Below are 26234 nucleotides of genomic sequence, written 5' to 3' on the forward strand. Positions count from 1 at the left end.
GCCCCTGCAACCCAAACAGGCGTCTACAGCGGAGCAGTCTGCCGGTTGAGGCAGCAGTCGTCTGGGCAGAGCTCTTAGGCAGTCTGCCTGGTCCTCCTCCAGATCGTCTAGAGGCACCAGCTCGTCGATGAGGCAGGTTCTCTGGGGAAGAGGAGGTGGCAGCTGGATGCAGTGCATTTCAGCTGTGGATTGCTCTGACAGTTCAGCGGCTCTAGCCTCCTCCACCACCTGTTGTAAGGTGATCTCTGCCCTAGCAGGTAACCTCCGCTTCAGGCGGAGATCACGAACCCCGCAGATGAATTGTTCGACAAGAGAGTCATCGAGGTTGACGAACTCGCATTGGATAGCTGCTGTTCGGAGAGGCTAAGAATTGGCTTACAGTCCCTCTGAACGCATTGCCGAAAAGCATAGCGGCGGGCTATCCTCGAAGACGTAGGGGCGTAGTGGTTCTTAAGCTTGTTGATAAGCATGTCCCAACTCAGTTAGTAAATGGCCAAAGGCGAAGCGACAGCCCTGGCCGTATTAAACATCTCGGGACCACATGAGCTTAGGAAGAAGCTACACTTGTGGCCCGAGGGTAGGTTGTGATTGTTGTTTGCTATTAGGAAGCATTCAAAGCGTTCCAAAAAGCCAGCCCATGACTCGCCAGCGGTTCCGAAAGGTGCGAACAGCAGGAGTGAAGTCATGGCTGTCGCGGCTTGAGGTAAAAAAAAAATCCTCTTGAAAAGAAGGAAAGTAATTAAGCTTCCTTTCTTCAGTAGCTGTTCAGGCAGGAACCGTCAGCATTCCATCCTCTTTGCCAGTGTTAAGTTCGAAGGAACAGATGAGGCGTGAGGCAGCTGAGGTAAGTGAACAGCGATTTATTAGCAAGAACAGCAACAAATAACTATATTCAGCACCTCGCCCTGCTTCACAGCTATTTGTACAAGAACTGTCAAGCAGGGCGACTTATAGGAATGCTTCAGGCAGCCCACGCTCAGCCAGCCGCGCGTTAGCCAATCAGCCGCTGTTGTCAATCGTAAGTCGAGGACTTGTGGCCAGTTGTAAGTCAAGGACTTTAGGACCGGTCGCAAGTCGAGGACTTACCCAAGCCAAAGGGACCTCGGGGGGGAGGGGAGAGGGAGGTGGTTGAGTTACTAACCCCCTTCAATTCTCTTGTTATAGGATGCCCTCTTCAGCTGAGTGTGGGGGGGGGAGGCTGTCAGCCCTGGAGCCATTTTTCTTGGTATCTTCAGGGCTGCCACAGCGAAGGCTGAGTGAGTTGTAGGAACAGGAGGAGGGGTAGAGTTAGCAAAGAGTTTGTAACCAAAATGAAATTCTTTCCTTTGAGAACCAAAGGATGTTCTCACCAGGTGTAAGGAGGCAGGACATGAGTCTGGATGAACTTTGGGTTGTGACCTGATTGGGCCATGTGATGGTCTGGATGAGCAGGAGGAGAAAAAAAAATGCATTTTTAACTAGGAGGAAACCCGAGGAGCTTTAGAGTCGGGTTTCCCCAGATGTGCCAATATAACATGCCTAATAAATCTGTACTTTGAGAAATATACCTGCCTCGGAGTTTTGATTCTGTCAGGGATGTTACTTGGAACCCTGACACTTAGCTTGGCTGTCTGTTTAGTAGCTCCAGCAGCTACAACACAAATGTTCATTCTCTGCCGTATTTGAGACTCCTAGTTGCAATGGACAGCAAAGCTAGGATTGACTCCAACCAATTCTCTCCACTGCAGTGCTTTCTGGATGCGGCTTACAGCTCTGAGCCTGAAGTGGCAGGAGGCGAGGGCTGCCTTGAGTCTTCAGGTTTAAGTGACAAGAGATGTGTTACTTGTGGGGAGACCGCAGGATTGCCCTTCCCCCCACTGGCCAGCTAGTCTTCAGCAGGCAGCTCGGCAGCCTCCGGATGTCAGATTCCCACCACCCAGCACCACTTCCTTCCTTGAGATAGAGGAAGGGAGGGAGATAGGGAGGGAGGGAGGGAGGGATGGAGGGAGGAAGGAAGGGAGGAAAACTCAGGGGTTGTGGTAAAAACTGTAGTTCAGTAATAAGGATGTGATGGCCCTCCAGAGGCTACTGCACTACACTCCCATCATTCCTGACTATTACTTGTGCTGTTAAAAAAAATCCAGTGCTATCAGGGAGAAGTCAAGTTGTGAAATAGTGATTGAAATTCCTCACATTGAAACTAAGTGATGATAGGTCATAACAGAGGTGTGCATTCTCCCTGATGGAAATTTCAGATAAATGTACGTATTTCTCTGCTCTCCTCTTGTTAATTCAGCAAGGTATCCCAGGGCACTGCCAGAGTTGAAGGGGAATCCTGCAGAAGATGCCCCAGGAGCCAGTCTCCTCTCTGTACCCATCAAGCATTCCATGTTCTGGTTTCTTTTCCCCACCCCATTTGTTCTTCTAGCACACTTTCCTTTGACAAAGGTAAAAGTCTTTGAACATACTTGAGAGCTAAACTTGTACTTAAAATCTTAATTTCTCCAGAGAGGCTCAAATAGTAGAAAGGAGGGGGAGGAGAAAGAGAGAGAGAGAAAGCTAGAGGGAGGGAAAGAGAGAGAGGTGGGAGGGAGGGAGGAAGGGAGGGAGAGAGAGAGAGGGAGGGGGTGTTGATTGTAAGCTCCTTGGGGCTGAGAAAAATTGCTGCAAAACTGAGTTTCCTGAAGTGTACCACTAGATTCATAAACAACTTAAAAATGATCTACTAAAAAGTAAAGTCAACCAAAAGAGAAAACATGCAAACAAAAGCAAATAAAACACCCCAGGAGCAAAACAAATGAAAGTTTAATTTATGCCTATTGTTTAATGGACTGCTAAATTGGCAAAATGGATTGCTAAACTAGCCGCCTAGCAGGAACCCAAAATTCTCACATGACCATCTAGCCACACCCACCCAGTCACATGATGATCTAGCAACAACTCTCAGTATAACTACGTTGCTATTAAGCCTCTGAGCCTATCTCAATAAATATAGTTTTAGTAGGTGTGTTTTATGTTGCTCTCTATGGAGTCTACAGAGTTAAACTCATCAAGCAAGATATTTGAACTTTATATTTGGCAAACTTCTCTCTTACTCAGAAGATTAACCCTGCACCATTATACTATGGAGGGACAGACTATCCAAATATTTTGGCACCAAGATTTATCGATGATACAAGCCTCATATCATAGAACAAAAGCTTTAGAAAATCTTACTGTAAACCTCAAGTATCAGTTTTTGTCTTCTTCCAGTCCCCTATTTTCTTCCATCTGCTTTATTATACTATGGGGTGGGGGTAGCACTGGTTAAGGTATAGGTTATTACCTCTATCCCTATTCAAGCACATTGAGGAATCCACATAGATCATCCTCTCGGAAATTGTCATCCACAGAGATCCTCTACAGAGGATCTTTTAGACAACATACATGCCCCAGAGGAGGTCTTGAATCTATCTGCCTTTCTTGATTTAAATCTGGGAAAGCTGAGCTGGAAGAAAATAATAAGTCTGGCTCTAAGGATTGATTAGTCCAAAGAAAAGGGGCAGGACTCCAGTTGGATAAAGAATAGAATAGAATAATCTGTTCAGCGAGTATGTGCGGACTGACGCTATCCAGTTGCAGACAATGGCGCACACAGCAGGTGAGTTGATTATTTGTCCAAACAGCAGGTGGAGGCAGAGGCAGGAGGAGGCCTGCGGTCTGGATGTGCCACAGTTCACAAGAAAGAGTCAGTGGGCCAGATCAGTGGGTGGTTGTGGGAGGCTCATCTTTGCATCACTGGGCTTGCCTGGGGCCCACATGGCGCATCAGGATCCCCTGTCTTTCACCCCACACTTCTCCTGCTGCCGGTGACGCTGTGCAAAGATGAGCCTCCCATGGCCGCCTGCCCACTCTTGCCAGACTCTCGGCTTTCTCACAGCCTCAGCTGCGCATCTGGATCACCTGCCTTCTCCCCACCCCCTGCACCTCTGCCTGTCTGCCACCCCAAAGTGTGTTAAGGGACCAGTGGGCTGCAGCTGCTGCCGGATACATCGTTCCCTGCACACCTGCTGCCTCTTGTGCGCACATTGAGGGTGGGATGCCTAACCAGGCTAATCACCCTGAAATCATGTTTTCCGGAAAATAAGCCCTAATGCTTATTTTGGAGCCCCCAAAATATACAATCAGGTCTTATTGTGGGGGAAACACAGTAGGTAATAGGAAAGATGAGCAGGATAATAGTAATACAGCCCTATTAAGTACTTTGACAGAGTTGTGGGAATTAGTTGTTTAGCAGAGTGATGGCATGGGGGGAAATCCTTGTGTCTAGTTGTTTTGGCGTGCAATGCCCTATAGTGTCATCTTGAGGGAGGAAGTTGAGAGTGTTTATGTTCAGCATATGAGAAGTCTGTAGATATTTTCACAGTCCTCTTTCTAGTCCATGCAGTGTACAGGTCTTTAATGGAAGGCAGGCTTGCAGCAATTGTTTTTTCTGCAGTTCTAATTATCCATAGAAATCTGTGTTTATCTTGTTTGATTGCAGTGCCAATCCCGCAGTTATTGAGGTGCAAATGACCAACTCTGCTTCATTTGTAGAACTGTATCAGCAGCTCCTTGGGCAGTCTGAGATTTCTGAGTTGGCCCAGAAAAAACATTCTTGTTTTGCTTTTTGGATGACATTTTGTTATGTTACGTGTCCATCTTAAGTCTTGTGATACTATAGAACCAAGAAAATTGGAAGGTTTCTACTGTTGATACTATATTGTCTAGTATTGTAAGAGGTGGTAGAATAGGAGGGCTTCTTTTCCTAAAATCTACTGCCATTTCTACAATTTTGAATGTGTTCAGTTCAAGATTGTTCCAGCTGCACTACAAGGCTAGTTGTTCAACTTCCCATCTGTATGCAGATTAATCAAAGAAAGGAAGTAAGAGTGTCATCATTTCAACTGAGCTAGATTATATTCAGGATGCTGCCTATCACCTTAAGCCTCAAAAATTGTGCAAATGTTCATTTTGTACACCTATAAAATCATTGTAGGAGTCAATGTAATTATGGATAAAGAAGCAACAAATCTTCTCTACATCCCAATTGAGTCTCTTGAGGCATATATTAGGGATGGGCAACTCTGGCACCTTTAGGAACTGTGGACTTCAACTCCTAGAATACCTGAATCAGCCCGACAGGCTCAGAAGTTGAAGTCCACAAGTTGTAAAGGGAGAAGAGTTGCCCACGCCCTAAATATACCCTCCATAAAAGCTTTGATTTTGAAATTGCATGTTTACACAACTTGTAAACCCTTCAAGGAAACAGCTAATGAATGTGTTTATAACTCCCATTGTTGGAGATGGGATGATGGTAAAAAAAAAAAAAAGCAATTTGCGTGGAATCTGTGTTTTTCATCAGCTTAAGTACCCTAACAATATGGAATACTGTAGTTATATGCAAACTTCTTCTGTTTTTGAATCACAGTGATTATGCAACCACTCTTCAAAGTTACAACAGACTTTAAAAAAAGTGACTCATGACCAGTCCTCACATGTAGCAACCTTCCTGTGGTCATGGGATCAAAACTCCAGATGCTTGGCAACCAACATGCATGTATGACATCATGCCAGAGTGAGTGATTAATATTTGTGACCTTCCCAAATGGTTTTTAAAAAGTCAATGTGGGAAATCAGATTCACTTAAGAACCATGTGAGTTACTGAACAATCAGAATAATTCACTTAACAATAATGGCAAAAAAAGCCATAAATCAGACACAATTCCCTTAACTGCCTAACTTAGCAATGGATCTTCTGGTCCAAATTGCAGTTGTAAGTCAAGGACTACTTAAAATTATCAATTACATGTTTTAATTTTAGTAGCTTTTTTTTGGTAGCATCAGAACTCCTACTTAATTTTATATTTGTCATAAAAACAAAAATCATCCAGTGTATAAACAAGAGTAATAAACAGCTTCCATCATTCACTGTAGGGAGTGTATTTCCTTATAAATATGCCAATGAATTCTTGTTTCTAGGGAAGTGTTATAACTATTAAGTAAAATCAAACAGTTTTTAAATTTGCCACAATTTAATTTGATGTTTAAAGGCTGTAATTGAAAAATAAACAAGCAAGCTGAAGGACAAAGCAAAGTAATATGAAATACATTGCTTCTCCTGAAACTTCTGTTGCAACAATTCTCACATTTTCTTCCTGGTTTTACTGATCTTTCATAATCACATTATCGTAAGTTGGTGGAGGAGGAGTTGGTTCAGCTGCGACTGCTCCATCTCCGATGACTTGGTAAGGCACAAAAACCATGGCTGGCTGTAACAGAAAAGAATAATCAACACAAAAAGGGACACATCTCTTACTCTACGCAGGAGACATAGATTCTCCAGTTGTGTGTTTTTAACTGTGATGCTGGTAGTCTCACCAAGATGCTGAAATCCTTGACAGCTCAATATCCTGATAGAGAATTCTTTAAAATGATAAATTAACAGGCAAATGATGGTCATTTAACTAACTTTTACTGATCAAATCTGCCAGCCTTATCCACACATTCACAAAATGTCTGCTCAGGATCTCCTACCTACCAAGAGGTGTGACAGGAAGCTCCTGCCACCCCACACCCTAGTCAGTGTTCCCTGTATGGAATAGATGCCCTTCTGAAATAAAGATGGTACCAACTGGGATTGTCCTCTGGAAAGTGGTACCTGGCTTCTCCTGAGGATCTTTGGAGACTGATTTTATTTTGTGTGTTAGTTTTTATTGCAGTCATACATTGGTTATATTTTTTGTTACTGTATTCGTATTCTTCTAAACCTTCCAGATCAGAGGTCACTAACCGGAGGTCCTTGGACCACTGGTGTTCCACGAGAAAATTTTGGTGGTCTGCGGTGCAGGCAGACTGAAGCAACGGGTGTCGCCAACCTGTATCTCTTTCTTCCCCTTGCTGTGTCTTCTTGTCAGCTGAACCCACCACTGGCTGGTCCCACCCCTCCCCTTCCCCTCCCACCCCTCCCCTTCCCCTCCCACCCATTCCTCGCCTGGCCTGAAAAGGGAAGGGCGGGGGATGGAGATTCGCTCCATATTCCAGAGCAGGAGCGAAGCTTCATTTCTTGCTGGGTCTCGTGGGCATTTCTTCCGGCCCTTGTCAGTGCACCATGCACCTCGGTCTCTCGCGGACCCACAGGACTTCCTCTCAGACCTGAGACACTGGCCCAGACCAGCCGTTTCTCTCCGTCACTGCTGTTGGTGCCTCCATGACATGCCCACTGCTCTTGCAGCACAGTTAAATTTAGTGCACTTCCCCTCCTTCTCCTGGAGCCCATTACGATGTGGAGCATGGCTGCAGCCAGGGTGAGTGTCTCCCCGAGTGACCGAGATGCATCCAGCACCACTCTGATCAGAATCAGAGAGAGAAAGAGAGATGAGAAAGGGAGAGACAGACAGACAAAGAGAAGGGGGAGAGAGAGATATGAGAGAGAGACAAAAAGAGAGAAAGAGATGAGAGAGACAAAGTGAGAGGGGGGAGAGAGAAATAGAGATGAGAGAGAGACTGACAAAGAGAGAGAGAGAGAGGGAGAGAGAGAGAGGTGGCCAAACTAAGTGCCTGAAGGACCCCGTCCTGTCACTGGGAGTCCAGGCGCTTCAGAGAGTGGCGTGCTGGATTCATATTAGTGGTCTGCGGGATTTAAAATTATGAATTTAGTGTTCTCTGAGGTCTGAAAGGTTGGTGACCCCTGTTGTAGATTTCAGCTTAATTGAGGACCATATAAACAAACAAATAATATTCTCATGATTTATTCACAAAAGCTATCACATTATTAACTTATTTTAACAATTTAGAGGCTTGAAGAAGATGCATTTCCCTCCAGGGGAGGTTATTTTTTAGTTCGGCTGAACTGATAGTGGAATTCAGGCCTGGGTCGCAGAACCAGCAGCGACCCAGGCCTGCCACGCCCCCGAACCGGTTCACTCGTCACCACAGGGACGGCTCAATTTTGGTTTTTAGTGCCTGTGTGTGCTCAATTCACTGTAAATTGTTTTGCGCATACGCGTAGAACAATTTACATTGAACAGAACACATGCGCCTGGTAGTGAAACCGGCAACAACCCACCCCACAGGTATCGATAAAGGAGAATATTTGTAGCTCAGCATTAAATTAAGGGGACTTGATTGCTTCAGAGCTTGGTTTTTTTACTACCAAATAATAAACCTGCACTGATGATGTTACTTAGTTTGAGTAATGAAATATTAGTATGAAAACAGCCAAGCTACAGACCACCAAGGACCCCAAGACAAGTATCTCTGTGTATTAATTTAGCTGCTTGCAATGTTTTTAGAGTTCTGTTTTGTCAGCTCCAGTCATATTTATCCCCTTCAGTCTTTGTTCTGTCCCATTTTCTGCCTCTCCAATTATTCTAAAGCATTTCTGAAAGGTGAGAATATCTTTGTTATTGGTACAAAAGGAAGCCAATTGTTGCTTCAGTCGAACAAGGGGACAGACATGGCTTTCTAACCCACCAAACTTGCCAATGCGGAATGTTGGTCCATGGTTGGTAATTCAATTGTTTCCAACTGATTTTTTTCAAAGGTCTTTGTAGTGCTGTGAGAACCCCTTTGTTACTACATCTATATTTGGAGATCTTAGGTAGCACAGCTGTATTCAGCTGTTTTTCTGAGAATTAAAAATGTTACTTTTAAAAAAAATGAAAAATATCTATTTTTTTTAAATGTGAGAGAAAATGTGATCAAGTAACAGATACTTTAAATTAATGTAGTCACACTACTAAAGTAAAAATATTGAGAACTGAGCCCCCTAAAATGTAGACATCAACTTCTGCATTATAAAGAGACCACACAAACTTTGTTCTATTCTTGACATTCACTCTCTAGCAAAATAGAAGCTGGGGAAAAATCATGTCACCTAATTATCGATATGCATAAGCAAATAATCACAGGGTGTTGGATCACAATTCAAACCTCTCCTAGATATAACTATTGGGTAACTATTAACCTTCAGGGTAATAGCAAAGAAACAAGCAAAAGGTCAGGTTAGATGGAGTATAAATATAAAGAAGAAAAATGGACAATCTTCTTTGCATTCTTTAACAATGAGAACTCCTAAAGCTACTATCAGAGTATCAAATATTTACCTGGGCATCAGTACAGCAAACTGATTGACACCCAAAGTGAGCCAGGGAAACAGTGATGCAAAATTCCAGCGAGCTGAACAAGAGCAGCACACAGGAGAGGCCAAAACCGACACCCTGTAAAGTAGGAAGACAAGTGGAAAGATAGTTGTAATCTGTTGAGAAATTAATGTAATGGTATGTATTTTATTTTAGTGAATACACTACACTATTAAAAGGGACTCCCGGCTGCTCCCTTGGGAAACACTGAGAGGAACAATTGTATTGGGAAAAGCAGAGACACTGTACAGATAATCCTTGACTTACAATCACAATTGGGACCCGAATTTCAATTATTAAGCAAGGAGGTTGTTAAGTTAGTTGTGCATAATTTTACCTTTTCTGCCACTGTTGTTAAGCAAATTGCTGCAGTTAAGAGAATCATATGGTTGTTAAGTGAATCCAGCTTCCCCACCCCCGCTGCTTTTGTTGATCAGAAGCTGGCTGGGAAAGTCGCAAAGGGGATGCTGGAACTCTCCTAAATAAATTGCTACTATCCAAGCCCCCAAATTTTGATCATGTGACTGTGGGGACGCTGCAGCAGTCATAAATGCAAGGAGTGGTCATAGCTTTGAGTGTCACTGAAACTTTGAATGGTCGCTAAATGAATAGTTGTTCATTCAATTAAAGACTGCCTGTACAGCCTGTGTAATATGAGAAAAAACTGCAATATTATTAGCATCTCTTATGTTCTGCAGCATTCTGAAGGGAAATTCCAGATATCACTGAGAATCAAATGGGGATCAGCCTTATTTCAGCCTTATAAAAGTTAAGTTATTGTGCAGTAGCAGGTATTTCACCTGAGCCTTGTTTCTCCATAATTCACCACAAAATGCTGTTCATATAGGAGGAAGCAGAGAACAACAACCCAACGCTCAGTCTAAATCATTAGATTTGCTGATGCAGAAATTCTCAGCTCTCCTAACTAAACCGACTAAAGGATATTGTTCATGCTAGACGGTGTAAGTAGTGTTAGCAGAAGAAGGTCAGATTGGAGCCTTTGTAGCAATGTGGAAGGCCCTGGGTCAGACCATGGCGTGGACATCCCATCATGGAGCTGTGGTATTACCTCCCAGCTGTGAAGGTCATGATATGATGTACATTGCTTTATCATTTTTATTCTTATTCAGGTTATGATGACCCAAACACAGTGGGATATTTTGGGTATATGTTCTTCTGAACGCAAAGCAGTGAAAGCAAACTAATTCATTCTGCAACCTGCCCATTTTCCTTATTTGGAAAATATGCCATCTCCATTCCTCTCCCCCAGAACCACTTACAATCATTCAGACAGATTCTGATCTGCACCTGTTGCTTTGGAAGAGCCCTGTTTCAATGTGTGGTACCTCCTGAAGCTAACAAACCAATGTGTGTAATTTATCCTTGAGTCAACACCATAAATAATAAAAGCACCAAATACCTAGTCCATATTGCCAGACCTTATCCTGCTCATTGTTGCACCTGTTCTGATTTACTCCTGAATGCGATTGCCTGGCTTCTAAAAATCCCACCTGTTACAGACTGGTTTCCTCCTCTGACTTTGCTGCCATCCATTTTCAGCATATCATCAGCCAATAAGGAAAACATCCCTCACTCAGGATACAACGGAAATGGGGTATCTACTCTGCCTTCCTTCCACCCTCACTTTGGGCATCTCTCAAGTTAAATTTAAGGTAAAATAAAGATACATATCAAAAGACACTGGGTACTGATAGCGCAAGCACAACTAATCTTCTGAAAAGAGGAAGACAACTCATGCCACAATTAGATGTATCATGCAAGACAGAAGATCTGAAACACACAAGATGAAGCCATCTTCTCTGCCAGGGAGGGGCCAGAGAGATTAAACCATACTACAAATAGATTTATTTTACTTATTTATCAAATGTAGATACCGCCTAGCTCACTGTCAAAGTAAATAGATGCAATTTGCTTGCCCTACATTTCCCAATAGGAAATTTAGAGGGTTTTTTCCCCCCTGCTGCCTGGAGAGAAGTAATTGAGGAGAGTGTCTAGGGTGATTCTCAGCCATTCAGGTTGCCCCAAAGGTGCTTTTTCAAGAGGCAACTGGACTTCCTTGTTTTCCCGTGGAGACGATTAACTTTTTATCCAAGAAGCTGCTTCAGCTCTGACTGGATGGTGGGGAATAGAAGGATTTATACTCCTTGTAGACATTTCCATCCTTTTAGAGAGTTGTTGAGGCGACCATCTAGTCACAGAGAAAATCCAGTTGCCTCTTGAAAAAGCACCTTTTAGATGAAAGAGGAGGAGGGGGATGGGTAGCAAACTTCAAGTAACAAAATGCTGAAGGGAGAAGGAGAAAGAGAAATGGTTAAGACAGAGGCTGGCTAGTCCAAAGAGGAAAAGCGACAGGACTCCCCACTGTCCTAACATATCCACTCTTGGCATCTGACTTTATCTCCAAGATGGGTGAAGAGAAATAGATTTTATACACCTTAAGGCTGTTGTTGGATGGGGTCAGAATAAGAGGAGAGGAAAAGGCTAGTTTTATACTAGTACAGCTAATGATGACTTAATTCACATCAGGTGTAAATCTTACTCATGGGATGGGGATAAGGTAAAGGAAATCTCATGGGAAAATTAGCATCAAGAGAGTATGGTTAAGGGCAGCAACGTGATTTAGATTCAGCCAGTCTAAGATGTATTGTTTCTCCTCCTCAATAAGGATGCAGCAAGATCTATTTTCTTTACCCAACTTCTTTCCAATCATGTCTCAGGCTGGAAAGGAGAAAAGCCCTGGATGTGATACTATTATGATTTAACACTCGTAAGAAAGCAAAGGACAGCACTTTACAAAATACTAAAAATTCAAGCCATTGATCCCAGGTACTGGTGTGGTTCTAAACTATCTACACTTCAGAACTTACCTAAATTTCAATTTTCTAAAACAAGGTGGTAAATGCAAAGAAGGGATGAGGATTTATACCCAAACTGGTAGTTTAAAATGCTGCCGTTTGCCTGAACTGGTAGTAGAAAATGCTTAACAAAGTAAAAAAAAAGTTCCGACAATCAGCTGTGCTGCGTGATGGTAGGACCCTTTTTTGTAAACTTTTTTCTTAGCATTTGGGGTCCATTTTTGCTCCCAGGAGGCTTCCCGGAGGCCTGCTAAGCCAAAAACAGGGGGTGGGGTACTGTGAAAGAAAGAAAGAAAGAAAGAAAGAAAGAAAGAAAGAAAGAAAGAAAGAAAGAAAGAAACGAGGGAGGGAAAAAGGAGAGGGAGGAAGGACCACAAACCTGGCATTAGACACAGCTTCAGAGGATACCTTGAAAGAGCACAGCAATCCAGGGCTGGAAGGGACATGGTGGTCATCTAGTCCAACCCCTTGCTCCAGCAGGATATTGTTAAAGTAAGTTTCTGTATTTTGACCTCCCCAGCCACATGACTACATAGCCACGCCCACCCAGTCACATGATCCCACCAAGCCATCCACACAGAACTGGTAGGAAAAAAAATTAGATTTCACCACTGAGCTGTATTCTATGCTATGTAGAATTCTAAAGCACTCTTTTGTTTTGCGTGAGTACTCAAGCCCCAATGTAAAACAACCAAATGTTTACAGGAGCATAATCAAATGATATGTCTAAAACACATTAACCATTTTTTTAAAAAAAAATCTATCCCTCCTACTCCCCCCCCCCCAGAAAAAAGAAAAGAAAAAGAAAAACTGGAGAAGAAATCTACAAAGTCCTACAAACCTTCTGCCTCGATGTCCAGAACATTGCTTGTCCTTATTTAACACACACATAAACACACACACAAACACACACACAAAGTCAAATGAAATAAAACACATGCCTGAAATGCAGAAATACTGCTGATGACCAACTCGGAAATATAGAGCATGATACCAGTTAATGCCATTATAGCACTTGTGATGTTCAGTCCTACACTGGATTTCACCTGAAACAGCAATATATCAGAAAGAGAGAAAATACAGTTACAGTGTTATAGCATAGGTTTATGCAAAGCATAAAAATAATTAGCCCCAAATATGGTAAAAACAGAATTCAATCTATGTGTGTGTTTAATGACACATAAGTAGTCAATGATGAAACCAGACAACGTTCACTAAGACCATAGGAATCAAACAACAGCAATAACAGGGTTTTCCACAGAAGAAATGCAAATGCCACAATTCATTTGAAGGCTTTTCTAATGCTATCAAATTCCTTCTTTCTGTTTCTGGATGTCAGTTTCCATTGAAGGCCAGGTGGTTAACAGTGACAGGAAAACTGGTAAGAATCCTTAACATTTCGGTTAGAGAAATCCCACACTGTTTATTCTAGGACGCAATGCACTCTAAGCGTTCAATGTTGATGTGAAATGCTCTTTTAGCTATACAACATTACTAGAGAGATGGGAATGGAGAAACCCTTGGAGCCAGTAGTGACAATTGTGAACATTTAAAAATTGCTCTTTTCAGTTCTCCCGTTAGGAATGTAGTATTTTTCTACCAAGATGGTCATTGTTATTCTCTTACATCCACACTGTGTTCCTTCACAAGACAAAAACATTTCCTTGTTGCCATGAACACCCTTTAAATCAATGGGGGGGGGGGTGCGGGGAGAGAAAGCAAGCCCTTTGCAGGAGGGCCACCATCAGCTCTCCCTTTGATTCCCAGGAGGATTTTCACACATTCCATGCTTTCACTCCTAACATGCTGAGCTGCTTCCTAATGTTGCTTTCATGTAGAAATACTTTTGAAACAGGAACCTCTATTAAGATGGAGGAAGAGGAGGAGGATAGGAGGTGGCATGTTGAAGGTCTGGTTCAGAGAACTCAAGAAGACACCTTTTTGCTCAGGACTAGCACCATTACTAGTAGCAACTAAGGAAGCTCTGGTAGAACAAGCACCCATATGATGGTCAATGACTCTCTCAGGCTTCTCTCATTTTCATCATGGTGCTGACAAGACCTGCAGTGTTGCAGGTTGCACATCAGGAAGGGAACTTTGCAAAAATCCCATCATGAAATTGGGACCAGCAGAGGCTGAAATTCCAGATGATTGAACATTGTCTGCTGTTGACATAGAACTTTCAATGGAAGCAATGCTTAGAAGCAAAAGTTGATCAAAGAAGGAAAGGGGGGGGGGGCTTTTGAGTTTGTTTTTCTTTCCCAAATGTTGATTTAAGACTAAGCAGTATCTGAAGAGAATTGACACAATAAAAGGTCCTGAGTGCATACAAAGAAACAGCATAAAAAGAATTCAAATGCTACAAAGGTTTCTCACCAAACCATGATTTGGACTGTTCGCAGCTGCTACACAAAGTGATCCAGAAGAAATAAACTATAGAAAAGAAAAAAGAAAAACAAATGATTGTAGTTCACTGGAAGTAAAAGGGGAAAATTGTTAGAAAAATCTGGCACCAAGGAGTAGCCAGATAGGCTCCAATGCAAACAGGACTTTTATAGGTAACCCTTAGCCATTATTGTCATGGAGCATGACTCAACAAAAATGTGTACATACTTACAAATATCCCTCCCCAAAAGGGGTAACCTCCAATTGCAGACAAGGGAAGATAGTAACGAGAAAATAGACCAAGCGCGAGAGCCCCAAAGCCGATGTGAATCAGCCCAATCAATATTTGGACAGCCTGTGGAAGGAAAACACACAAAGTAAGACAACTTTGTTCACTGAATCTGAGAAAAACATTCGCATTTGTTAGCACCCCAGGAAAGGCATCACTTTATATCCATCTTTAGAAGATCCTTCAAAGGTGTTGGGGCTTCTAAGCTTCCAGTGCAGGTGTTGACCCAAGGCCTAAGTTTCCTATGATGAAAAATCCAAATGGGGAGAAGGGACATTTTGAGACCCATTGTCACTATGTACCAGACATTTACTCCAGATTACGATATAGATTTTAGAGTGATCTACAGTGGCACTGCTCTTGTCAGGAAGAAGGTCTATAAGAATATCAAGATAGATATTCAAGAGAAAAATGACACCTTTCACTACAGACTCCTCTACAGGAGGATGTTGATCACGGTCATAAGCCCAAAGTGACTTCAACCAACTTGGGTTGCAGCCAATCCATGACCAGTTTCTTCTGGAGAAAAGCCCAACAGTTGCACTTCGCAGAGGGAAAGAGAAAAAAAGATCTGGCTGAAACCTTGGCTGAGCTCCACTTTCTCAGTTAAACAGCAAAGCAAGATAATGCATATCTGAGTCAGAATGTTTTGTAGAAACACAAATGAAACCACCAGGAAGAACAGAGGTTTCTGGAGTACATTCCAGTACCAGACAACAGCCAAGTCAAGTTCCAGAACTTCAACATGGGGCTCTCAGGTCTCTACATAGCTCTAAAACCTTAATGGATTCAAACAGGACATAACGACACATGCCTACCCCAAGCACTTTGGGCTCAGCCTTGAGGAATCTCTCCAAAGGACCATTTTGTGGGTTTTGTTGAGGAGCACTGGTGGGAATTCCAAGTTGCTGAGCTCCATACTGGGGATACGCAATTGCTCCAGATGCCTGAAGAGCAACATTGGGCAATCCAGGAGCCGTTTGGATTATGTTTGCTCCATTAGAAGGGATGAGAACTACGGTTCTATTGGCCATTCTTGCTGGAAGTGTTGCCACAACTAAGTTACCTGCAAACAAAGAAGTGAGGAAAAGTTAATGTCTTAACATCAAGAAGGCAAATTCTGACCCTTCTCCTTAATGTCACTTTATATGAGATAATATTTGCCTGTAATAAAACTGAAGAAGATTTCAAGAAGGCTTCAGGGAGCAGGATAGTAAAAACATACAACTTTCTCAGGGATAGAAATCCTTCCTTTTGCTACCTTTCAGCCAGAACCAAATACGCTTCTTTGTTGAGAAGTGAAATGTTTTCAAAGAAAAGAACAAAAAAAAAAAAATCCATTCGCTTTTTTAAAAAGCACCTTTGGGACAACCATGACCTGGAGGATTGAGAATCTCCCTAGATCCTAACCTAGAAAAGGTTAATCAGAACATGGAGAACATGCTTATATTAAATTTTTCAACGCCAACATTGTCTTTCTAATCTTAGCACCATCTCAGATCCACCACCTAAATGGCATTTCTCATTTGGGCAAGGTTTTATTATACTTGCTCGCTTGTCCTGTTACTGGGAGATGGATTTAAAGGCTTCAGGCCTGGATGATCATGCGGCTTGCCACCTTCCAGCAAGTTAATACCGATTTGGACAGAACAAGTTACTGTGAAGAATATAAGAGGTTTTTTTTTTTTTTTATCAGACACAACTTGATCACCAGCCTCGGTTTTCTAACAAATCTCCGGACAACCCCAGAAAGCAGTGAAGCGATTCGGTAAAGTCCTAACTGGCCCAATGGCCCGAATTAATTCCACTAGTTAGGATTTGTACAGACCTTAAGAGGAAGCTACTTCCTCCTTGAGCTGTATTAATTGGAAGTCAAAGTTAAGCAAAACCCGACCCATCCACCCTCCTCTTTGAACGATGAACTTCAAATACTGAATCTCTGTAAATTTATATGGCGCCTTTGCGCGTATTGGGCACTTCCATTAGGGGAAGATTTATTGCAAACTCTTCTCTGCCCGCTAATTCTGCCCTGATATCCTCCCGTCTACAAGACCTGCGTGGGCTTCGTAGCTGAGAAGACTCAGCTAGATGCCTGCGGGGGAGGACCGGCAGGCACGGGATGGTCCACATATTAATTCCATATTATTTTTTAAAAAAATACTCACGACGACCGCTCAAGGCGAAGTACACGGTAGCTTCAGGAAAAACGAAAATAACAGGAACAAGTAGAGGGCGGAGTTCCGCCGTCTACTAAAAGGAGGGGTTTACTCATACCTTAATCGAGGACTCCAGAAAGAAACTTCTTTCTTGCCCCTTTAACTGTTGCAACAGAAAACAGTTTGGGGCGATGAACTTTCTGCTTGTTCAGAGATGACAGGAAAACTGTCCAAGTATATAAAGTCCTGTTATTTCAGTTTCAGTTTTCAGTTATTCCCAGGGTAAAACGAATTGCTGAAATCAAACCCATCCCTCGACATCTCTTTTGCTTCTCTCTCCAAATGCGCAAGTCCTACGCTTGGAGGGATCCGTTTGCAACCCCTGGGAGACTTCTACGATCTTTGCAGGAATTGGCAGAAATATAAAAAAGAGGACGCACGTTGGGACTACAGCCTCCCCATTCCACCCCCACCCCACCCCAGGTCTTTAAGTAGCCCTCGTCCAGCGGAGGATTTCCCCCCTCCCTTCCCTCCACCGTCGCTCTCTGTAGCTTTAGGGTTGCTCTTTTTAGCGCTTGAACAGGTAAAGCGGCAGCGGCGTGAAGGGGAGGCTGGAGCGACTCGATCCCAGCCTTCCATTGCGCTCCTTGCGAAACTCTCCCTTGGAAACCTCAGAGGGCGCTGAAGCATCTGGGCCGCATCCCTTAGCCAATAAATAGATGCCAAAGGCAAATCCTCTCCGTATATTGGCAAAGTTAGGATGGGTAAATCTCTTATGTTTCATTTTGCACCCATTTAAACTCAACATTTGATTTGTGGTTGACTCTTCCCTACCATGAATTCTGCTCCATTGGAGGATTCCCATTCCTTCACTATGTATGTTACACGAGAGCGCCCTCTGGAGTTCTGATCCCCCTATTGCTATTTTGTATTGGGCTGTTTTCTTTTTCTGAACAGCCAGAAAATAAGAACTGCAGATTCTACCAATAAAGTTGATGTTTCAATTAAGGCTGGTGTGGAGGCATCAGGAAGGAGATTATAAAAGTTTTGTTATGGTTTTTGATACTTCTCCCTAAAGTATCCTCTAAATTTATATTCTAGAGGAGGAAGGATACTTGAAAATGGAATTGGGGCATCATTTCAATTAGTGGGTAGGCAATTTCATACCAACATATTTCATTAGCATTACTCATTCAGATTTACTGCACATCTACAGGAAATAACTGTATCACAAAGTCTATCGTGTAGACTTTAATTATATGCAAACTTCTACAATTTTGGGGGGGATCAGAGTGATTAGTTTTAACTGCTACTATTGTGCCAATGACACATTTTACTAATAATTTCCTTTACTTTTACTGTTTTTCTTTTCTGCAGCCTCAGACCTCCTAGTCAATTCAATATTTGCCATAAAAATTAAGTGCCATCCAGAATATAACTAAAAGACTAATAGGCTGTGTTGGAAGAGATGTCAATATCTGGGTTCATTGGGGAGAAAGACACTGGAAACATGGAGGCTGATTGGAAAGCAGAACCACCAAGCATGTGTGCTTCTGGGTAGCTGAACACTTGGTTAGATGAGCACATGGATTTTATAGTTTGTTCTGCAACATCTTGTAATTTAGAGGCTTGTTTTGTGTATTTTGTTATTTGATTTTAATTCATTTATCTCCCAAAGGCTGGCAATAAATTGGGGTTTTTAATCTTGTTTAACAAATGTAATTAATCCTAGATGCTGACCTCCTTGGGGTTTTAATTCTGTCTTGAATGGATTACCAAATCTGTATTTCTAAAAGTTGGCCCCTTAGTTTCTATTTGGGGCAGAGAGCTGAAGCTAGGAGTTTCTGTCTTTAGAAACATGTTTCTCCTTTAGGGAAATATAATATCCTGCCTTATTAATATTTCCTAAAATATTTCATTCTTCTAAGAGGAGTAGGTGCTAACTTTCTTCAGATGTTTGCTGCAGAGATTCTTCCTCAGAAAGATGCCGCACAAATTCTTGCTTCTTGATAAGCATTATAACTTATCAGGTAAAAAGCATCACTTTTAAAATTTGCCACCATTTAACTTGGTAGTGTTGGAAGAAATGTCCTTCTGGGTTCAGTTCCAAGTTGCGGGGCGGGGGGGGGGCACTGGAAACATGGAGGCTGCTTGGAAATATAGTTTTAATGGTGTACAAGATCACATGGCTTGAGTTCCTGAACAGAAAAGGGGAATCCCACACTTACACATGTTGGGTGAAGAAGAGGAAGAAGTGCCTTGCTAAGAGTTCCTGGGTTTTTTATACTCTCTGTTCGGCCCCATCTTTCTGTTTCCTGTTCCTGTGTAAGAAATGTATTCCGATTGGTTGTCAGACTCCCCTGGGCGGGGCAGGGGGGGTCTTAGCTAACTCTATAGGTTGTGTGCCTTTTTGTGTCCCAAGCTTGGTTGAGTTCCCAGATGCCATGTGGTGAGTTTCTGTACAAGGCGAATCCTACCTTTGTTACATAGACTAGCTCAGGCTTTTTTTAATGGCCCATTAACAAAGGTGGAGGCTATTAAGAGTGAGTCTGCCTAAAAAACATATTTCTCCATTTCTTATCCAGGGAAATATAATATTATGCCTTTTCCATATTTCCCAGGATATTTCATTTTTCTAGGGGGTGGGGAGGTTTAACTTCCTACAGTACTTAAAGTCTTTTAATTGAAAAACAAACAAACTGGAGGGCAAAAATAAAACAAGAGGTCCTTGGTGCTCTTTGAGCTTGCTTGTTTTCTTTCATTACTCTAGGGAACATCATCAGTGCTAATAATGATTGGTGTTTGCTATCGGTTTTTATTCTGGTGACTTGCTGGTCTGTGTGGGTAGGGGAGGTCTTAGGACTGTGGTGGTAAACCACAGCACTGTCTCTGTGGGCACACAAGCCATCCCCCTAGTTCAGCTCCACCAAGCATGTGTATGCGCCTCACGCCAGCCAGCTGGTCTTCGGGTCTCTGCCGCACATGCACGGCCTGGGTGGGCTGTGGGTGCATGCATGCGCGGGGCACATGCACATACGCAAGGAGTGGTGTGTGTGCAGGGAATGTGCATGGGGGGCAGGACGCATGTGCGGGGCCTGCGCACGCAATGCATTTTGAGGGTTTGGCCACGAACATGCATACTCTTTGAGCATTCGGTTAGCCATCACTGTGTTAGGGATTCTTTGGTTGGGCTGTTTACTGATGGCTCTTTGGCAGTTTCTTGATTGGGATATTGCTTACTTGATTGATGGTCTGAATGTGACTTTAATCTATGCTGATCAGGCTGCTGATTACTGGTGGAGAGGTGGTGGAATCTTTTTGTTCTCTTTGGGGCTGGTTGATTGTCTCTTTTGCATAGTGACAGTCTATAGAAGTTGTTAATGTCTATGTGTCTATTGATGGCTGATTTGTCAGTGTGCCTAAAAACATGTTTCCTCATTTCTTATCCAGGGAAATATATTCTGCCTTTTCAATATTTCCCAGGATATTTTATTTTTCTAGGAGAGGGTGGATGCTAACTTCCTACAATACAACCCATGCAAAAGCAGCCACCTGCATCATCTTTAAAAGAGGTTAAGACTTATAAGAAAAACAGCTGGGATGTCAGGAACTAGATGTCCACAGCATTTGAGACTTTGCTTATATCACTTCTTTCTGGGATTTTCCAGACCTTTTTTTGGTGGTGGTGCTGGTGCTCCAGTTGTGTTCTGATAAGAAACCTCACCACATCCGAGAAACAAAGCTGGATTACAGATCCCTGCTGTTATGTCCTCCACAATAACTTGCTGTGTCCAAATCAATATGAACTGGCTGGATGATGGCAATCAACATGATCCTCCATGCCTGATGCCTTTAGAATAGAATAGATCCAACTGCCGCTAACACCACAGGAGGGACATTACAGTAAAACTTTGTCCACGTGAGAGATTCCATTCAGTTGGGTGGATCCGAAATTGCACTAGGATTTAAAAGAGCCATTTTGCATTGGAATGGAAGCAAGAAGACAGTCCTTCTCCTTATTCACGGTTAACTTTTTCTTCCTGAGAAACTTGTGTGCTTCCTGAGCCCCTCCGGCAATCTTTTGCCTGCTGGAAGGGAATGTTATCTCCTCACACAGCGAGATTAAGGGAACAATGGCCCGTAGCCTGCCGGATGCAAGCGTTCCGGGAAGGCGGAGAGATCGCCCAAAAATTTGAGAGGAAGTGGTGGTAGAGGCGGAGAAAGGGTTAAAAGGGAAGGATTTGGGGGGAAAAGGGAGGGAGGAAAAGAAGGAAGAGAGCAGAGGAAGAGGAGAAGAGTAGCGAAAGGGGGGAAAAAGAAGTGATACGCGAGCGGCGGAGGACGGGAGAGAGGCAGAAGTGAAGGGAAAGAGCCACGGAGAAGAGTAGCGGCGCAGGAAGACCAGCAGAGAAGGAGAAAGGCAAGCGGGGAAATAATAGCTGAAACGAAACCGAAAGAGGGCGTTGGCATGGAGGGGGTGATGGTGGAGAGACCGGGAAAGCACATGACCAGCAAGGGAGAAAATAGCGAAGGAGGAGAGGGGGATAAGGACGTACCTGCTTGGGCTATCACCGCTCGGCCCATGCTTGGTGGGGCTGCCTGAGAGCTCAACGAGGCAAGTGAGAGAGAGAGAGAGAGAGCGAGAGCGGAGCCAAGAGAGCCGCAGCAATGTAGGCGAGCTGAGCTGAGCTAGACAGCCAGACAGCGATCAGCTGAGTGGCGGCCACGAAAGAGCAGAGGCTGAGGTGGGAGACTGGACTAGAGGAGCCGGGCTGCTGAGCGAGGAGGACGGCTAAGTGGGAGGAGGAGGAGAGGGGAGCAGAATAGGCTGCCAGCTGACGGGGCTAAGACAGTGGGAGAGCCCGAGTGCCTGGAGAAAGGGCCAGATGGATCCTTTCAGGGATGGCAGCGCACATGATTAACTTTTCCTTCCTGAGAAAGTTGTGTGTGCTCACTATTCTCCTTCCTGAACCCTTCTGGCAATCTTTTGCAATTGGAGGGGAGTGTTATCTCATAAAGTGAGATTAAAGGGAAGGACCAGATTTTGCATCCTTTATGTGAAGACATGAGTATTTCCTCACTTGTTTGTTTGCAGGTAGCTTGCCTGTGGTAATACTTCCAGTAAGAATGGCCAGTGGAAATGCATTTTCCTCTAATGGAACAAACACCATCCAAACATTCCAGGGGTTTCCCAATGTTGCTGTTCAGGTCTCTGGAGCAATACCAAATCTTCAGTATGGACCTCAGCAACTTGGAACTTCCGCCAGTGCTCCTCAACAAGTTCTCCAAAAGGGTCCTTTGGAGAGATTCTTCAATGCTGAGATCAAAGTACTTGGGGTAAGCATGTTCACAACCTACCTGTTTGAAGTCCATTAAGATTTTGTTGCTATGTAGAGACCCAGCAGTCCCTTTGTTTGATCAGGAATCTAATAATTCAAATGAAAGTCTTGCAGTTGGCACAATTATCTCAGCAGGTCTTCAGGGTCATGCGAACTTCCCCTGGAGACACCCAACATCCCTTAGATAGCACTCAATGTCCTTGGAATGCCACCAAGGGAGATGACTGTAGCAAGCATATAAATATGAGTGTCACAGTGTGTTCAGGGTACCCTCCTCAAATGAGGGGGGGGGCATTTTTATTAAATTGAATAAACACGAACAGCTTCTTGAGGCAAGTACTGGGATTCAGCCTTTATTATACCAAGCCTCACCTGAAAACCAGCAAAATACCATGCTGTAAACTTCTTGGCTTGGCTATTGTCTGGTTTTGGAGTATATTCCAGAAACCTCTGTTCTTCATGGTAGTTGTGTTTGCATTTGCAGAAAAATTCTCAGATATGCATTTCTTTTTGCTTTGCTCTTTAACAGAAAGTGGAGCTCAGCCATAATTTCAGCCAGATTTCTTTTTCTTCCTCCCCTCTGAGAAGTACAACTGTTGGGCATTTCTCCACAAGAACTTAGTCATAGTTGTCTCCAGCTCAAGCCAGGTGAAATCACTTTGTGCTTATGACCCTGCTTAACTTCTTCCTGCAGAGGAGTCTGTAGTGAGGGAAGTGACATCTGGATATATTTACAGACCTTCCTGACAAAAGAAGCCTATTGTAGGTCAAACTCTATTATAATTTGGAGTAAATGTCAAGCACATAGTGACATCGGTGTCTTAAACTGTTTCTTCTCCCCATTTGGATTTTTCACCATAGGAAACCAGGCCTTGGGTCAGCACCTGCACTTCAAGCTTAAAAGGTCAACACCTTTGAAGGGCCTTAGGTTTATAGAAAGTAATGCTTTTCCCAGGGTGCTAACAAATGAGAATGTTGTCTTTCTTGCATTCAGAGAATTAACTTGTCTTATTTTGTGTGTTTTCCTTCCGTAGGCCGTCCAAATCATGATTGGGTTGATGCACATTGGCTTTGGGGCTGTCGCAGTTTTTCTTGCTGTTGCAGGCTACATCTCCATTTCTGTATTTGGAGGCTTTTGGGCAGGGATTTTAGTAAGTATGTGCAAATACTTGTTCAGTCATTCACTATGGAATTAATGGCCAAGAGCACCTATCAAAATCCTGTCTACCCCTGCAGCACCCTGATTTCCTCATGTCTCATTTAAATTCCGAGGGAGAGCATTATGAGAGATGGACTCCAAGGGGACTTTAAAAATGTCACTTAAATAGATTAAGAAAGCATTCTAACGAAACTAAAAAAACAAATAGAAATGAAAAGGCCTCTTTTTGTAGAGAAAGAGGGAGAGAAATAAAAAATAGTTGGAAGCTATATTTTGGAAAAGTAGCAATCAGATTTACTTTAAAAAATAAGCTGCAGAAATTTTGAGGTCCCTTATCTCAATGGAAGCTGAAACTATTTTTTTTGTATGGAATCTTAGCAACCAGCTCCCAAAATTCCTCACTTTGCTTCATTCCAGCGTTCCCTAAGGATTGATTATGCTCACCTCCATTAGACTGTTTTGGAATTTTTTCTCCTCCTCCCTTTTCCCTTGGCACAGTTCCTCAGATACCATGTTTCCCCAAAAATAAGACAGGGTCTTATTTTCTTTTGACTTCAAAATAAGCAGTTGGCCTTATTTTCAAGGAGGTCTTATTATTTTTGAAGTGCAGGAGGTGACAAGCATGGTCACCTCATGGCTGCTGCTGTGTTGCAATATTTTCGAGGAGGGTTTATTTTTTTGAGGGGGGGTATTTAGCACATGCGCTCAAAAGCCTGATTGGGCTTATTATCTGGGGAGGTCTTATTTTCAGGGGAACAGGGTATTTGGTTCCCTGCCCAACCAGTTGAGAGTGGCTGGTGCATTTAAGGCAAAGAGTGCCATTTTGCTATAGGTTTGCTACAAGTTCCTCACATCCAAGCTGTTTTTCCTATAAATCTTAAACTCTTAAGGATGATGCAGGTCTGTTTTTGCAGGGGTGGGGGGGGGGTATTTATTAATATTCTAGACTGCCCAATCCAAAACAATTCAGGCTGACTTCACAAAATTTAAAAAAAAAAACCATATATAACATAATATATTGTAAAAGACTTTCTATGGGTCCCAGATTTTTCTGATGTTTTTTTCCCTTGATATTTCCAGTGGACTACAATACTTTCTTTTTCTTTTTTCAGTTCATTTCTTCTGGATCACTTTGTGTATCAGTTGCGAAGAATCAAAACCGTAGTTTGGTGAGGAAGCTATAAGTCTTTTGAATTTCTTTTATGCTATTTCTTTGTAAGCACTCATGACACTATATATTGTCTGTGGTCTTCAAATACTGCTCAGTCTTAAATCAACATTTGGGAAAGAAAAGCAAATACAAAAATTATGCCACCTTCCTGCTTTGATCAACTTTAGCTTCCAAGCCTTGCTTCCATTGAAAGTTCTATGTCAACAGTACATTGAACCATGCAGAATTAGAGGTTTCCTTGGTTTCCCTTTTTGCAATGGGCTTCTTCCCAAATTCCCTTCCTGATGTGCAATCTGTCAGTAGCCTGACAGAAATGAGAGAAGCCTGAAAGTGCCAATGACCATGAAGTCACTTCTTGTTCCACCAGAGCTTCCTTAGTTGCTACCAGAAATACTGTAATGCTAGTCTGAGCAAAGAGGAGTCCAGTGGTAGGTTCCTATCGGTTTGGCTGAACCGGTAGTGGTTTGGCGATCTGGGTCGCTGCCACACCCCCGAACTGGTTCTCTGGGCAGCACCATAGGCAGCACCATATTGTGTTTTGCTTCTGCACATGCGCAGAGCAAGTTTTATTGTACTGCGATGCATGCGAAGCGCGGCCATGAGCTAACCTGGAACCCATCCCTAGAGGAGTCGTCTTGCATTCTCTGGTCTTGAACCAGACATCCAACATGCTGTCACCAACTCCTCATCTTCCTCCTCCTCCTCTTCCATCATCTTAACAGAAGATCCTATTTTAGAAGTGTTCCTACCTAAAGCAACATTAGAAAGAAGCCCTATTTTCAATGAGTAAAAGTATGGAATGAGTGTGGGAATCAAAGAGAAGAGAGAGCTGAAGGTAGCCCACCTACAAAGAGCTTTCTTTCTTCTCCCCTGTTTCTCTTTGGTATTCATGGCAACACGGAAAGTTGTTGTCTTGTAAAGGAAAACAGTGTGGATTCAACAGAAGAAAGATTTTAACCACCTTGATGAAAGAAATACTACATTCCTGAAAGGAGAAAAGCAAAACCAGCCATTTTTAAATTTTCAGTAGTCTTACTACTGACTCCAAGGATTTCTCCCTTCCCATTTCTCTAGTTCCCTCTCTGTAAAGTTGTATAGTTAAAAGAGCATTTAACATTAACATTTGATGCTTAGAGTGTGTCATGTCCTAGCCAAAATGTTCACCAGTTTTCCTGTCGCTTTTAACTACCTGGTCTTCAATGGAGACTGACATCCAGAAACAAAAATAAGAATTTGACATTGTTAGAAAATCCTTCAAATGAGTTGTGGGCTTTGGATTTCCACTGTGGGAAACTCTGTTGGGGCTGCTATGTGTTGCTTATGATATTACTGCATGTTGTCTGGTTTCACTACTGATGGAAAATGCACCATTGAATACATACCATATTTTTCAGAGTATAAGATGCACCTAGATTTTGGGGAGGGAAACAAGGGAAAAATATCTGCCTCTGCCTCCCAGCAATTTGCCTCCTTGCAACAAACAGTACAGACAATATACACTGTTTGTAGTGTATTTCAGACTATACTTGTACAGAAGCTGTTAAAATTGATGTGCTTTTTGAAAGTATAGTTATTCTCTGCTATTTAAAAGAATAGCACTGTTTAAAACAATAGCACTGGGCCTCTTCAGATCAAGCATTTATTTTAAAAAGCTTCTTCAGTTTGTTAAGTTGTCTAGAATAATAATAAAGCAGTCTTTAAAAAATAAGTCTAATAAT

At 42.8% G+C, this 26234-nt stretch overlaps 2 protein-coding genes across 4 annotated transcripts in view; one reads left to right on the top strand and one right to left on the bottom strand.

Annotated features, from left to right (window-relative positions):
- Nucleotides 1-823: 823 nt before the first annotated feature.
- The window catches only part of LOC148049494 (membrane-spanning 4-domains subfamily A member 15-like), a 30194-nt gene continuing 4783 nt past the window's right edge, over nt 824-26234 (top strand). The window contains exons 1-4 of one of the 2 annotated variants that reach the window (XM_087714755.1): nt 824-844; nt 21943-22184; nt 23221-23337; nt 24458-24514. In XM_087714755.1, coding sequence (XP_087570881.1) covers nt 21975-22184; nt 23221-23337; nt 24458-24514 — 384 coding nt within the window. In that variant the 5' untranslated portion in view covers nt 824-844; nt 21943-21974. Of the gene's footprint in view, nt 845-21098; nt 21268-21942; nt 22185-23220; nt 23338-24457; nt 24515-26234 lie in introns of those variants that run through there. The other variant, XM_087714749.1, reaches the window with a different exon arrangement.
- LOC148049495 (membrane-spanning 4-domains subfamily A member 8-like) lies at nt 4742-16915 on the bottom strand. Of its 2 annotated transcripts, none has more exons than XM_087714718.1 (7): nt 15510-15757; nt 14635-14757; nt 14394-14450; nt 12959-13063; nt 9106-9219; nt 6148-6270; nt 4742-4855 (listed from the first exon to the last, which is right to left on the bottom strand). In XM_087714718.1, the coding sequence occupies exons 1-6, from the start codon at nt 15723-15725 to the stop codon at nt 6163-6165; spliced, it is 723 nt and encodes a 240-aa protein (XP_087570844.1). In that variant the 5' UTR covers nt 15726-15757; the 3' UTR covers nt 4742-4855; nt 6148-6162. The 2 variants fall into 2 exon arrangements, with proteins under 2 accessions (XP_087570844.1, XP_087570847.1); XM_087714721.1 differs by lacking the exon at nt 4742-4855 and adding an exon at nt 16857-16915 and having other exon boundaries at nt 5797-6270.

The sequence above is a fragment of the Thamnophis sirtalis genome, unplaced genomic scaffold (genome assembly GCF_051295495.1).
Source record: "Thamnophis sirtalis isolate CommonGarterSnake01/CBP01778 unplaced genomic scaffold, rThaSir2_p1.2 scaffold_1, whole genome shotgun sequence".
Classification (NCBI taxonomy): domain Eukaryota; kingdom Metazoa; phylum Chordata; class Lepidosauria; order Squamata; family Natricidae; genus Thamnophis; species Thamnophis sirtalis.